Below are 13,826 nucleotides of genomic sequence, written 5' to 3' on the forward strand. Positions count from 1 at the left end.
ATATTTTGTGTAAACTGAGATCTGAGTTTATCTTGGTTTTGGCAAATAGGTGTTGGAAAGCATTTCACTTAACCAGTTTTATACTTTCAGTGATGAATTGTGGAATCTATGTGCAGACCTATAGCAGGCGAACACATACTGTGCTTTCTTCCATCCTCAGCTTTTTTACTGCCTGTAGGATAATTAAACTTTCTTCACTTCAAACACTTGTTTTTGCCAAAGTCCAGTCAGAAACTGAATCCTTGGATTTAGAGAAATCTTTATTTTTCACTAAACTATCTGAACTAGAAGCTTGCTGCCTATGCCTTTAAAGAGGTAGTAGAACTACCTTTAAGTTAACAGTTTAACTGATGGTACTGCAGTGCTTTGAACTCATCTTTCTATTGGTTTTAGAATAAATATTTCAGCTGTCCTTAACATGTGATTGCTTACAGGAAAGTGACATGAATCATTCTCCATTACTAATGAAATTATTTTTTTCTGAAACTTCTATAATTTTGAACCTTATCTATGCTTGTTTTAGAGTCCGTTACCATGGATAAAAGGCTTGAAATGGGGAGAATACGTTGGTTCCCCAAGTGCTCCAGACCCTGTTGTCTGCTTTAGCCAACCACATGGAGAAAGGTTTGGCTCTCTCCAAGCTTTACCAACTAAAGCTATCTGTGGTTTGTCCAGCAAGTTTTGCCTTTTGATGATATATAGCAAGGAGCAAGGTATGAATTTGTGCTTATTCTCTATATGCACAGTATATGTGAAATGAGCCATGGAAAAATTAAATCTAATGCTACTATTGTTCTAAGTTTAGTTGCTTTTGCCAAAGATTAGTTTATAATTCCATTAACATCTTACACGTGTGTGGTATCTTTACTGTGGATTTTACTTGTAATTTTCAAGTCAAAACTACAGTAGAGGCATTCTGTAATTAAGTTCATATTTTTCATTGAAGTGACTGAAGCGTGAGGATTTAATTTTAGAACTTGCCAGCAGATTGAGTCCAAGAACTGAAGAACAGCTGAAAAAACTCCTGTGGCAACAGAAAGGAAAACTTAGGAAATGGATTTTAGAGGCAGACAATGAGAAAAGTTAGCAGTAAAGAGGCAGAGGCGAAGGATCTTCTGCTTTCAGTTAAACTTCTTGGAGGGATTCTTGTTGAGAATATACAAGCAGGTTCTCACAATCTCTTTTGTTTTCTTGGTAGCATATTCTAGTGCAGGTTTTCCAAAAGTAAATCACATTTAATCAACAAAAACAAGTAACATTTTCCTTGGAGTTATGACCAATTGTTTCTCTAGCTGTTCTCAAGAGATGCAATGCTTCTGCAAAAAAGTTTTGTCCAGGTTGCAAACTGTCTTTGGAGAAGACCAAATGTTCATTCGGTCTCTGAAAACTGTGTTTGTTTATAATACATTACAGATTATGTAGCCTAATGGAAAATATCTTATTTTGAAACTTGGGAGGGTTTTGTATTTTAGCTTGTGATAAAATGTGCACCTGAGACTTTTGTTGTTGACTCTTAAAGTGATTGAGTCTTGCTGTGTGTGTGACACATCTTACGTGCCTTCCTTCAGGCGTGAGGAGCATGCACAGCACTGACATTCAGTGGTCAGCGATCCTGAGCTGGGGATATGCCGATAACATTTTACGACTGAAAAGCAAGCAAAGTGAACCTCCAGTGAATTTTATACAGAGCTCACAGCTCCATCAGGTAAAAAGAAGTCATTCCTTTGCTCTTCAATTTAATACTGGTAGTTTTAGTGGCTTGACTTGGCAGCAGTAGGTACTCTTGCTTTAGCTTTTTTTGGAGATGAGCATCCAATCACAACTCCTTTTAATCTTTTTGATTTCCTCTGGAATGTGTTCCTTATGGCTCCACTGTATCTTGTTCCTGGTTGTTTTCCTGTACTAGATGAAGATTCCTTTTGAATTTGTTCGATTTTTTGTAGATTTTCCTTCCTATAGACTATTGCTGTGGACTTAAAAAAGTTTAAGTTCTGTCCCAGAAAAAATCAATACAGAAAAAAAATACAGGTGCTTCATGTTAGAAGAACAACTCCACTATAGTTTAGGATCCATTTGAAAAAGATTGTCTAAAAGATTGCTAGGGAATGCAGCATTATCTCCATCATATGCCAGTGAGCAGTAAAATGCTGCCAAAAAGATTTTTGGTGGCTGATGTAGTTGCAGATCTTGAAGTCTGCTCTAGTTCACTGCTCTTTAGCTGTGAATTTTAGGCTGCATAGAACTCTCTCTTTACTTTGTTTCTGACATAGTAACAAATACGATGTAGAGCAGCTGTATTTTAGCCCTTGGATTTCCTTAGTTTTTTAGGTGTTTTACATAGCTTTTCTTAGGATAACTAATAAAGAATCAGATTGACCAAATGCTGTGCCATAATGAAACCAGCAGTTAGAATAGTTTTTCTGTTTCAATTTTTTCTGGCTTTGTTTGTCTTTTCAAGGTAACAAGTTGTGCTTGGGTGCCAGACAGTTGTCAGCTGTTCACAGGTAGTAAATCCGGTGTCATCACAGCATATATGAACAGATTCACTAGCAGTACGGTAAGTTGCATTGGATGGAATTCATAATTAAGGGTTTAGGTGTATTCACTATTACAGTCTTTTTTTTTAAGAGGAAAAATGAGAAAGAGGCATATTCTGGATAATTGCTAAAAAAATTACATGCATTTTTAGTATTTATTTTTAAAGGCTCCTCTGACATCTCAGCACATTTGTGTGTTTTTCTTAAGCTGTTGTTTACAACAACAGCCCTCATCACCTGAGTGCACAACGTGTACAGCTCTGACTGTGTTCAGGCCAGGGCTTGGAATTGAAGGTCTCTGCCACAGTGAAGCTCCCTGCATTAAGGAGTAACTTTTTCTCTGAAGGAGACAGAGCCTTTCAATGTTTTAACTGAAACTATAGAATGCAGTTCCCCAAAGTAAATAATCATTCAAGTGCAGAAGGCACTTAAACTACAGAGAGCCAGGATGAATTCTCAGACAGTGTATGTATTAACCACCCAGCCTCTTTACTTTGTCATATTCTCCAAGGGGAAAAGCTGTGAGTAGGGAAGGGAGACAGTAACTTGCATAACTTAATCTGTTAGTGGAAAATACTGAGAATAGTAGAAACTCCCTTGATACTGTTTGCTAATAATCATGGTATAAATAGAAAAAAATAGAAAGCATAAATAGAACTCCAGATTAAAAATCTGATTCTGAGTTTTGAACCTTCCATCTGAAGCTTTCATACTTTGTTTAGCAGTAACTTCTATTCTCCATAGTTTTAACAAAGAGTAGGCAACTTTCCTAACAGCTCATTTTAGGTGTGTCTGCAGGATTACCCATAGCAAAAACTGAACTAAATTGATTTCCTAGATGTAGCTTGATACAGGCATTAGCAAACATTTGTAGCATTGTACTCCTTGATGCTCTTGAATCACTACATTAGCATGAGCTAGAGAGAACCTTGGTATGATCTGCTATGCCTACCCAGTTTTCCGTTTTCAGTAGTGACAAACAGCAGATGCTTAGACTAAGAAGAGCATAAACACAGTGATTTTAAAAAAAATTTTCCCCTTGGCTTTCTTCCAGTTTCTGGTGATCTGCCACTCATACTTCCTAAGCTCAGCAGCACTCTGAGTACAGAAAATGAAGTAGAGGTTGAAGCCTGCAAGCTTTAGTTAGTTGGATCTTAAGGCAGGCACCTTAACTGCTCACCAGAATAGTGAATTTGTAAATAATCTGTACTGAGACTTGGATTCCAGTTAATTTTTTTTAAAAGTAGAAATTAAATATACTTGCCTCCTGCAAAGCTGAAAAGAAACTCTAGTTAGTGGGGTTATGATTCTTGAATTCCTTCTGCTTCCTAGAAACAAGTGATTTTTGTTCATCTGCACAGATGATGTTCTTTGAGACCATTTTTGCTGAATTTCTCAGCACTGACAGTTTTATGTGCCCCAGGCAGAGGGACCTTGTGTCAATTTTGTAGCTCCTGTTGTTGAGTCAGTTACCCAAGTCAGGGCTGCAGGGAATGCAAATGTGCTTCCTGACATCTGCTCTGTATCCATCTTGTCAGCTGATCAGCGATAAAGTGAACAGTTTGTTTCAATGCAGTACTTGAAACATGAATATTTTGCCCTGTTTCACATTTGTATAAGTGCAATGCATGGGCATGAAATAGGTATCACGTAAATTGGATATGGGAACTCAAAGGCATGCTGTCAGAATTAAAGAATGCCTCCATGTTGTGCTTCAACATGTGCTCTGTTTTTCCTTGCCTTACGATGGTCAAAACCCTGTGAAGTACTGCTTTGACACTGTGATCTGTGTTGACAATAAGTGACACCTGCATGACACCTTCAGCCACAGGTGTCTGGTTGTACATATTACGTCAGCCTTCACTTGCTGACTCTTAGAGGTGTCTTGCAAACAGAGTGCTCTTGAGGGACTTGTTTGAGTAAAACTGGGAAGTGATCACTTCAGTTCCCCGCTTGAGTGCTGTAGGCAGAAAGAGCTGCTGTTTAAAGGTAGGCACATACGTGCAGGTGTTCCCACTTCTAGATACCATTGTAGGGGTTCTCACCTAAAAACAGGAGGGAAGTAAGAATGGAACAACACTTCAGGCATGAGAAGCACCTGTTTCTTAACTTAATATAAGAACTTAATATAACTTTTAATACAGTTGGTGTTAGAATTCCAGCTTGTCTCATTGCAGTGTTGTCACAATAAGAATCATAAGAATCATGCTATTAGTACAGTAGAGAGAAGCTGCTAAATGTGGGTGCTGCTTTCAGTTCAAGTGTTGAAATGCAGATCAAGTGTTAATGCTTTAAAGGAAGTGGCAGGAGCACAGTAAAAGGGTTATCAAAATCAGTTCTTCATAAAAACACACATCTTGTTTGTTGCTGTTATAGAAAATTTTGGTAAATTTTCTCTTAACTGAGGAAGGATTAAAGAAGGATTTTTATATGTGAGGTGTCATTGAGAATGACACCTGGGTACTTTCATAAATGTCTTACATGGATGAGATGCTCAGTAGCAAGAGCAAACTAGCAGGTTTTTCTTTTTCTCAGACAGTGCATTGCCTTTTTCAGTATTACACAGATTATATTTTGTGCAAAGACATGTAAATTTTCTACAACCTGTGAGTTGAGCATATGTGTACTTTTATCTTGTCTGTTTGAACTTCCAAGGTGTTTTTGTAGACCTGCTATAGGTAGGCATCCTGTACCTTCATACAAAAATGCAGATGATGTGCTCTGACGTGTGAGGAAAGAAGCAGAAAACTGTTCTCTTCCTTTACAAAGATTATTCTAATCTCTGTACAGCAAGTTGTCTTAAATAAAGCATTAGCACTGTGATTAAGCAGCTCTTTCAACTTAGCCAGTTTTCAGGAAGTTTGAATAATTTCAAATATATAACTTGAATAAAAAGTGTAGTTTGGTGTTAAATTTTGCTGCTTTAATTTTTGCCTAGCAATTTCTATATTTAAACTTGACTTCCTGCATGTTTTTCCAACTTGGTATCACTGAAGAACTTGGCACCAACTTGAGGAATTCCTAGTGTAATTCGCTGTTCAGAGAGCGACAACTTCTGAGCTGGGTTTTCCTTTTATGTTTCCAAGTGCTTCCACTAGATGCTAAAATATTTCCCTGTCATTTCCCTGTCGTATGGAAAGAACAGTCTTACAGAAAACAAATCAGCCGACTTCAAGGTGTGTAATTGAGTTGGAACTACAGTGGTTTTTCATTTCAGTTCATTGGATCACATCAATGTATTTGCCGAGGCTAAAGCACTGGAAGCAAGAAGTTGAACATTAATGATGTCTATGTCTTGTCAGTGTTGAACATAATAAAGCATGAACATAGTTGCTAAAATGATATTAAAAGCAATGGGAACCATCCTTTGAAATTGACAAATTAAACTAGGCTTATCTTTTTTAAAGAAAGAGACATTAATTTTCTTTTTAATGAGATTTTGTTTTATCTTGCTGTTTTTCAGCCTTCAGAGATAGAAATGGAGTCACAAGTCCATCTGTATGGACACACAGCAGAAATAACAAGCTTGTTTGTGTGCAAACCATACAGTATAATGATAAGTGTCAGCAAAGATGGAACCTGCATCATATGGGATTTGAACAGGTACAAGTTTGTAACTCCTTCCATAGCTTTCTTATAAATGCAGGTTTTCCCACTCTTGGGTATCTTGGCCCTTTTGAAGTTGAATTTGTTCTGTGTGTATCTTATTGTGGAGTCAAACCCTTACTGTTTTTTCTCATAAAAGGTGCTAAAATTTTATAGTGAATATGAAAAATATCATAGTTGAGCAAAATGTTAATTGAAATTAATGTAACTCTTTTTAATATTTTACTCAAAGGACCTTTTCTGCATTTGAGTCTGAAATTTAGGCTTGTTCCCTTTGTTTTCTTCAGGCTGTGCTATGTCCAGAGTCTGGCTGGACACAAGAGTCCTGTGACTGCAGTTTCAGCTAGTGAAACCACTGGTGATATTGCAACAGTTTGTGATTCAGGTATATTTGTCAGTCAAGAGAGCTGTTTTGACTTGCAGACCCAATAAATCATGAGACTTGTAATTAAATTAGTTACTGAGTGTGTATTAATCATCTGAGGATTCATTCAGTCATACAGGAGCAATATTTTGCTTTTTTTTTACATAGTAACATACAAATTTTTCCAGAAGTGATTAGGCAGGTGTTTGAATTTAATGTAGAGATACGAAGGCCAACAGCTTGTCTCTTTATAAAAAGACTTGAAATTTCAAAGATTCCTGGGAGACTCACACTTTTGTGATGTTGGCTGTGTTCATTTTAACAGAGGTTTGTTGTCAAAAGTTTTTCAGGGGAGTACAGTGTATTACAGAGCACGGGCAAGGGGACATTATTCTGGCAGTTTCAGAAACCTAATATTTAGATTTTTAAACTTAAATGGACTTGAAAGTCTCCAAGTCTATAGCTCACAAATTAATTTTTTTTTCTGAAAAGCACTGTATTCTTTAATTAGTAAGGGAACATTACATTTCCTTTTAAGACAAAAGCAGTAATTGGGTTATTAGTTCTTTGACAGAATCAAATAATGCCAGACAACCAAGTAAGAGAACTGCTTGCTATTTTTCAAGTGTTTTGCTTAAAATGCAAGGTGAGGTATGAGAATCAACTGCTTAAATAACTAGTATAAATGCTATCTTAGTGCCTTCACTGTTAGTACATGAAAATTGGTCATTAAAAGTAAATTCATGTAGTGTTTTGTAAGTAAAATGTTCTATAAATATGATGTGATGGCTTCTAAATCACTGCAGTGGCTTGGTGGTTTGCGTGCTTCCTGTCACAGAGAGAGAGAAGTAATTGCAGACATCACTCAGTCATTTAAACCTTATGAGCTCTCAAGAAGCTGAATTCTTTGCACAGAATATTTAAGTACTACAGACTTAACTGTGGTCTGGTTTTATTTTTTTAATACTCCCATGCTATGTTTTGTTGCAGTTGGAGGAGGCAGTGATTTGAGACTTTGGACAGTTAATGGTGATCTTGTTGGACACGTGCACTGCAGGGAAAGTATTTGCTCAGTTGCTTTCTCTAACCAGCCCGAAGGTGTGTCTGTCAATGTGATTGCAGGGGGCCTTGAAAATGGAGTTGTAAGGTAAGCATTTGAAATGTTTATTTATTAAAATGCTCTATAACTTAGGCTCACAGTTTGAGAGCATGTAGCCAAACATCATGCTGGTATTTGGCTTTAAAGAATGTGGACAAGCTGTTACTCAGCTCCCAGTCTTAGCAGTTGCTAAATAGATTGTTTATCACTGAAATATTTGTAAAAGCAAGTGTGAAGAAAAATGCCTCTTTCTTTCAGACTGTGGAGTACATGGGACTTGAAGCCAGTACGAGAAATAACATTTTCAAAGTCAGCCAAACCTATTGTAAGGTAAAAAGATCTTAAGTATAAAATGAATGCATTTTTCTCTTTGGGGGAAAAAAAAACAAACCCACAAACAAAGCAAACCCACAACAAAATAGTCTTGAGTTTTGAACATGAAAATAGGAGGTAAACACCCATGTCTAAAAAGAGTAATACAAACCTACTAATTATTCATGAAAGCAAAGTGAGCACAAGTGTACTGTATTTGTAATGACAGTAATAGCTAGCTTCTGCTGCTGGCAGATGGAAATTAGCAGGATTCCCTTGAAAACAGAATAAAATCTATTCCTCTTGTTTCTAAATTCAATATTTTTCCTCAGAAGCTGCATTAAAATGAGATTAGCTTAACTTTGTCAGACTTAAATAGATGGAGTGTTTCTTCCTTAAAATTAAATGAAAGTACTGCCTTTTCCCTCACCCTCTTTTCTGATACTGGAGGGAAATGGTGGAGAAAGGGGTGAACTCAGAGTAGCCTGGAAGCTGCCATTTTGGAGGGCTTGTGTAGTTAGTTTTCTCTAAGTCCCCTTGATTTATATGAGCAGAGTTCTTGTGCGAAAGTGTTTCCAGAACACAGTCAAAGGATCGAGTCTCTGATATCCTCGGTGGTACAGGAGTCTGCACAGAGGGCTTAGAGTTATGCCCAAATTTTATCATCTTAATGTTAGCGTAGTAACAAATGACTGAAAAATTGTTTTGACTGTTGGTGAAATACCATTTAAAATCCAAGCTACCATTTTTTTTTAGAAATTAAAAATATAGCAGTTATTGTCTTTTTTACTTTTTTTGAGCAGTATATTTCACAAAGCTTGTTGATAACGATTTAGTAGCTATTGAATAATTTAAAGTTTCCTGCTTAAATGTGACAGAAAATGGATGCTGACCTTCATGCTCTCTGACATTACCCATGGCAAGGGTAATGGGCTTTACTAGCCCTGTTATGGCTCAAGAAATGCCCATCTGAACAAAAGTCCTGTGCTGTGCCATGAAATCTGATGGATTTAGTTTCTGCCTTTGTCCGCAAAGCAAGTTGAGAGGGCACTGAGCTCTGTTGTAGAAAATCCTTCCTTTCAGGAACAGAGGGGAAGAGGGTAGGATTTTGCTCCTGATCCTGCCCTTTTTTCTGACACTGCAAAGAAATGAGTATTAAACCACAGGGGATGTTGAAGCGCTGGCCAAAGCTGTAGTTCAGCCAGTTTGGGTACGAATGGATAAGCAGGTATATGCAAACATTGCTACGCTAATGTAGGCTCTGAGCCTCCCCTGACAGCTGGTCTCTGTTGGCTGAACTCTCATGGGCTTTTAATGTCTTCCAGCACTATAAATAGCCACATCTGGTACAGACTCTTTTCTTGTTTTGCAGCCTTACATTTTCCTGCGACGGTCATCACTTGTTCACAGCTAACAGTGATGGGAATGTCATCGCCTGGTGCCGCAAGGACCAGCAGCGCTTGAAGCTGCCCATGTTCTACTCCTTCCTCAGCAGCTATGCAGCTGGGTGACAGTGGGTCTGCTGCTAACTCATGTCTCTGATGCACTTTAATCCAAGATAGGTTATAGGATCTCTTATTTAACTGGACTTTGAAGTACTTTGAATGTCTCTAGAATGACTGAATAGAAGGGGTGTTTTTAAAAGAGCAGCCTGAGGTGGTTGTAAGATTGCATATGTGCATGCACAAACTTGAAGCATATCCAGGTCAGCAGGAAGCTCTGGTCATATTATCCAATGCCAGCAAAGTGACTAATAAATGCTCAATGCTGCAATATAAAACACCAACAATATTTTTTTAAATCACTTCTTGCACAGAAGTATTTAAAAAAAATTGATTATGCTTATTCCCCCCTCTTCGTTTGTAAAATATCAGCAGCATCAATTCTGTAAATATCTATTCAAATGTCAGCATATGTATATCTGATTAGTTGAGTGTGGTACGGTTAGCTCCAGGATAAGCAATCCAAAACTTAAAAATCAATGACCACTTAAAATTGCTTTTTTTGAGAAGAAGCAAAGAACCTAGTAGGTGCTTTTTGCACCATTTATGGTATTGTAATGCTAAAAATTGAATTTCTGTTATCTTTATATTTGTAATTTTTGCCATCTTCCCTGTTAACGTAATAGTCTTTGCAATAGATGAAAGTAAAATATTTGTCTTAGTGATGGGCAGACACCTCATGGCATCATGAAACACACTGGTTAGATCCCAGTGCAGTGTGAACTGCCTAACTTTGTGATAGTTGGCTATCGCAGTTCTGTGGAAGAACATCTATTATGTACACACAGACCTTTTCTTCCAGAGCTCTGAAAAGAGGTGTTAAAGAAGGCATAGATGTGCTCCTGCTCTAGTGTCATTGAGGTTCAATACACTGTAAAATGTTTGAATCTAACTGGTTGAATAATCAATGTTCACGAGCATCAGATGATTTGGAAAGGTTTACACAGATACACTGTGCAAATTTGTTGTGTATTCCTGGGTGCTATTTTGAGGGGAAAAAATAAGCCGCTCTTGTGAAAGGCTTAACAAATTTGAATTCTTAGGCCAGATGAAAAATTAGTATTTCAGCTGATGGATTAGAAGACCTCTAAACCTGACACCGTGAGTGAGTGCCTACTAGTCATGTGAATGGTAAAGCAAGAATGCTATTCAAGTCTGATGTAGTTACATTTTCCTTTTAAATTGCTTTGCTTTTTCATCTCTGACATCTTCTGCTATTGCCATTCAAACTGCTGTATCTTCTCATGTTTAAAGCTCATCTGCTTTCAGAACACTTTATGTGAAATTGTCAGGTTGTGACGAAGGTGACACACACACACAAGCAGTCTTCACACTTCTTTTTAAAATTCCAAATAGTCTTCAGAAATTCTTGAGACTTCCTGGTTGAAGAACTTTTCAAACTAGAAAAAACTAAGAAAAATATTCTCATAGTTCATGACACAAAGACTCATCATTGGTTCAGTTAAGCAAGTGGCTGCATACTATATGGATTGAATTTTAAACTGCATATTATTGTAGCAGCATTGTATGGGATGGCTTTAGTCATATTTTTCTCTAAATGTTAATGTAAGGTCCAAATACAGACTGAAAAGCTTCCTGGCTCATGCTGATGTGATGTGCTTTGTTTAAGAGAAAAAAGACCAAACATCATGGGTTTGGGGTGCTTTTGTGCTCCCTGTTTTGGGGTGTTGCTCACAAAGGCTTATTTTTTTATAAAGTAGAATTCCACTTGTTACAACCGATATGCAAAACTGCTGGCCTTGTAAAGAGTGCAATATTATATATTTTTATGTAAAAGTAAAAATGATTTTTTGAAGCAAGGAATATTTATTCAGCTTAATATTCTGGAACTATTAAAATAACATTGCAATAGTGTCTGTGCATGGTGTACTTAAATTTCCTGTAAATGTCACATTCCACACTGTATTTGTATATACACTGTCACATTGTTGGGTAATAAACAGATCTTTGTACCAAACCATTCTGAGATGATTAGAAACACGTCTTTGGCTTAATTGCAACTTTCTTCTTTTAGGGAATTTTTCACACCTTGCTCCAGATCAGTCTGCTGATTCCCATGTCTTTCATATTTTAAAAATCATGAAGTGGGAAAGTTGTTTATGGACTACATCCTGTGTCTGTTAAACTGAAGGGGGTAAGACAGTGTAAGACGGGAAGTGGGAAACTCTGGGCATGTCACTTTGCACATGTGGGCACGTGTCCTTCCTTCCCATATGATGCATGACTAGAATTTGGATTAAATGATGGCTCTCGAAGCAGAGCCATTCCCCTTCCTTCCATCTGCCTTCTCACTGAAAACCTGTCTGAGCTGCAAAGGCAGAAAAGCAACTTCTCTCTAGATTCTTAGAGAGGTGGAAACTGCAAGACTGGGATCTCAGGAAGGCATCTGACAGGATGTGAGGCTCTTTCTCTAGAAAGCCAGGATTTGGGAGAGGGTCATGGGGAAAGGCCTATCTGCCTGATTGCAGGATTCTGGGGTAAATCCAGGCCTTTATGTTCTGGTAGTGCAGAGACATCATGAGAAAGAAAGGGGAGGCAATAGCTGGGTATTCACCTGTGGTAGGAAGAAGGAGTCTCCAACCCATTACTGAAAGGCAGCCCAGATCTTGCATTTAGAGATCCAGTGCTTAGACAAACCCATGACACTGAACAGGAGGAAAAACAAAACTCTGAACTGAATTAAGCAAAATATAATAATAGAAGATAACTTAATGGAGCAGTGGGGGAAGTATCTGGCTTGCTACTAACAAGCTTTCAGTTTACCTTTTAATTTCTTCATGCCTTGTTTTGCTCAAGGCTATATTGGGGTTTTTTTCCTTCTTGCATATGAAAATGGAAGTCACGCTTCCATATGCTGCTAGTCTATCACAAAAGCAATCAAACAATTACTGTTTCAAAGCTCTGCTTGCCTTGAAAAATATCCACTGAAATATTTAAGCCTCTATACATGCAGACAGGTTTTTTTTTTTTTTTCCTTAGCTACTGTAGTAGCTACTTAATGCAGTAAGTTACAAACTACCGACAAATGGCCATTGTTTAGAGATTTATTAGCCATTACTGCTCTGGAGTGGGGTCAGAAAGGCACTGATTTTGCTTCTGGGTTTCTGTAATAGGCTCTATTGTGTACTTTGCAATTTTGAAAATGGATTAAAATTAAATATGGCTGCTCTGATTAGACTCTTAAACTATTCTGGACTACACACCAGAAAGGAATTGAGTAAAACAGGAGCTTGCTTACTGTTTCCAGCTTTGAGCTAGCATTCCCAGAAAAAAAAAATTAAAATCCTGATTCTCTAATGCAATTGACTGAAGCCCATATAAGACTCATTAGGGGCTAGTTTGTGTAAATTCAAGGAATAGAAATTTGTGTTAGTTTTATGGCTATTGCCTTCAGAATCTGTAGGGGAGACTCCTGGTTGTGGTGGAAGGTAAGAGTTCGCAGATTTAAAAGAAAGCAATTTAAAAGAAATATCTCTGTAATATATGATGAAAATATGTTTTAAAACAGCCATTTCCCACCTTTAGATTTTAGCTTAAGTCATAAAATTGTTAGAATCCAGTGGTAAAAATATTGGGAGTGACAACGGTTTCATGATTAGAACCATCTAACAGGTGTTGTTTGTCTAACAGCGTGTAAATCCTTTGCCTATGAAATGGGGCCTTTTGTAGGCTGCTGATGTGGTTGAACATGAATGAAAGAGCAGCAGCATAGGCCAGTGAGGTTTCTATCAGTTTCTGGAACTCTGGTTGTAGGAAGCTTATGAACTTACCTATTTCTATTTAGTGATATTTACCTTCTTCCTGTTGCATCTCCTTCTGCCACGCCACTGTCCCAAAAGCCGTTGACTCCGTCTCAGAAGAGGCTGCCTTTGCTTTGAAGCACCTTTAAAAATAGGGCTCTTCCTTGTTCTCTTTCATATAGAAAACAAATGTTACTTGGAAATTCTGCTCCATTATCATGGAATGCAAAATAGTGCTGAGGGCAGGGTAGGAGAAAACCTACGCCTCTCCAGAGGGAACAGCCACCTTACTGGGGAACAAATTACTGAGGCTCTGGCGCTCCTGCCAATGGGTTTTTGCAGCTGACAAAATTTTCAGTTAAAAATGTTAATTGGCACTTTTAAATGCTGCTGATCCATACAGCTTTTATAGGGAGAAGCATATAAAAATTGATCTATGAAGCTGAATTGTATTGTTCTGACATAGTAGCCCTGACAAGGTGAGTCTAAGCAGCCCCTTTCCCCCAGCAGTTCCATTCCTCGTGGCAGGCTTTTTACTTCATCTTTCCTATGTTCGCTGTGAGGGCGGGACAGGCACTGTGGGCTCTCACCCCAAATCCCAGTGCCCTTCGGGCTTTGATGTTTGAGGTACAGCTCTACAGGCTG

General features: G+C 37.8%; 1 protein-coding gene across 4 annotated transcripts in view; it reads left to right on the top strand.

Annotated features, from left to right (window-relative positions):
• The window catches only part of LYST (lysosomal trafficking regulator), a 79,100-nt gene extending 67,693 nt beyond the window's left edge, over positions 1 to 11,407 (top strand). For all 4 annotated transcript variants that reach the window (XM_032102262.1, XM_032102264.1, XM_032102260.1 and 1 more), the window contains 8 exons: positions 524 to 713; positions 1,569 to 1,705; positions 2,459 to 2,557; positions 6,001 to 6,140; positions 6,431 to 6,528; positions 7,498 to 7,654; positions 7,865 to 7,936; positions 9,291 to 11,407. In XM_032102262.1, the coding sequence (XP_031958153.1) occupies positions 524 to 713; positions 1,569 to 1,705; positions 2,459 to 2,557; positions 6,001 to 6,140; positions 6,431 to 6,528; positions 7,498 to 7,654; positions 7,865 to 7,936; positions 9,291 to 9,429 (1,032 nt within the window). In that variant the 3' untranslated portion in view covers positions 9,430 to 11,407. The remainder of the gene's footprint in view (positions 1 to 523; positions 714 to 1,568; positions 1,706 to 2,458; positions 2,558 to 6,000; positions 6,141 to 6,430; positions 6,529 to 7,497; positions 7,655 to 7,864; positions 7,937 to 9,290) is intronic.
• Positions 11,408 to 13,826: the final 2,419 nt, after the last annotated feature.

Source organism: Corvus moneduloides, chromosome 3 (assembly GCF_009650955.1).
Source record: "Corvus moneduloides isolate bCorMon1 chromosome 3, bCorMon1.pri, whole genome shotgun sequence".
Classification (NCBI taxonomy): domain Eukaryota; kingdom Metazoa; phylum Chordata; class Aves; order Passeriformes; family Corvidae; genus Corvus; species Corvus moneduloides.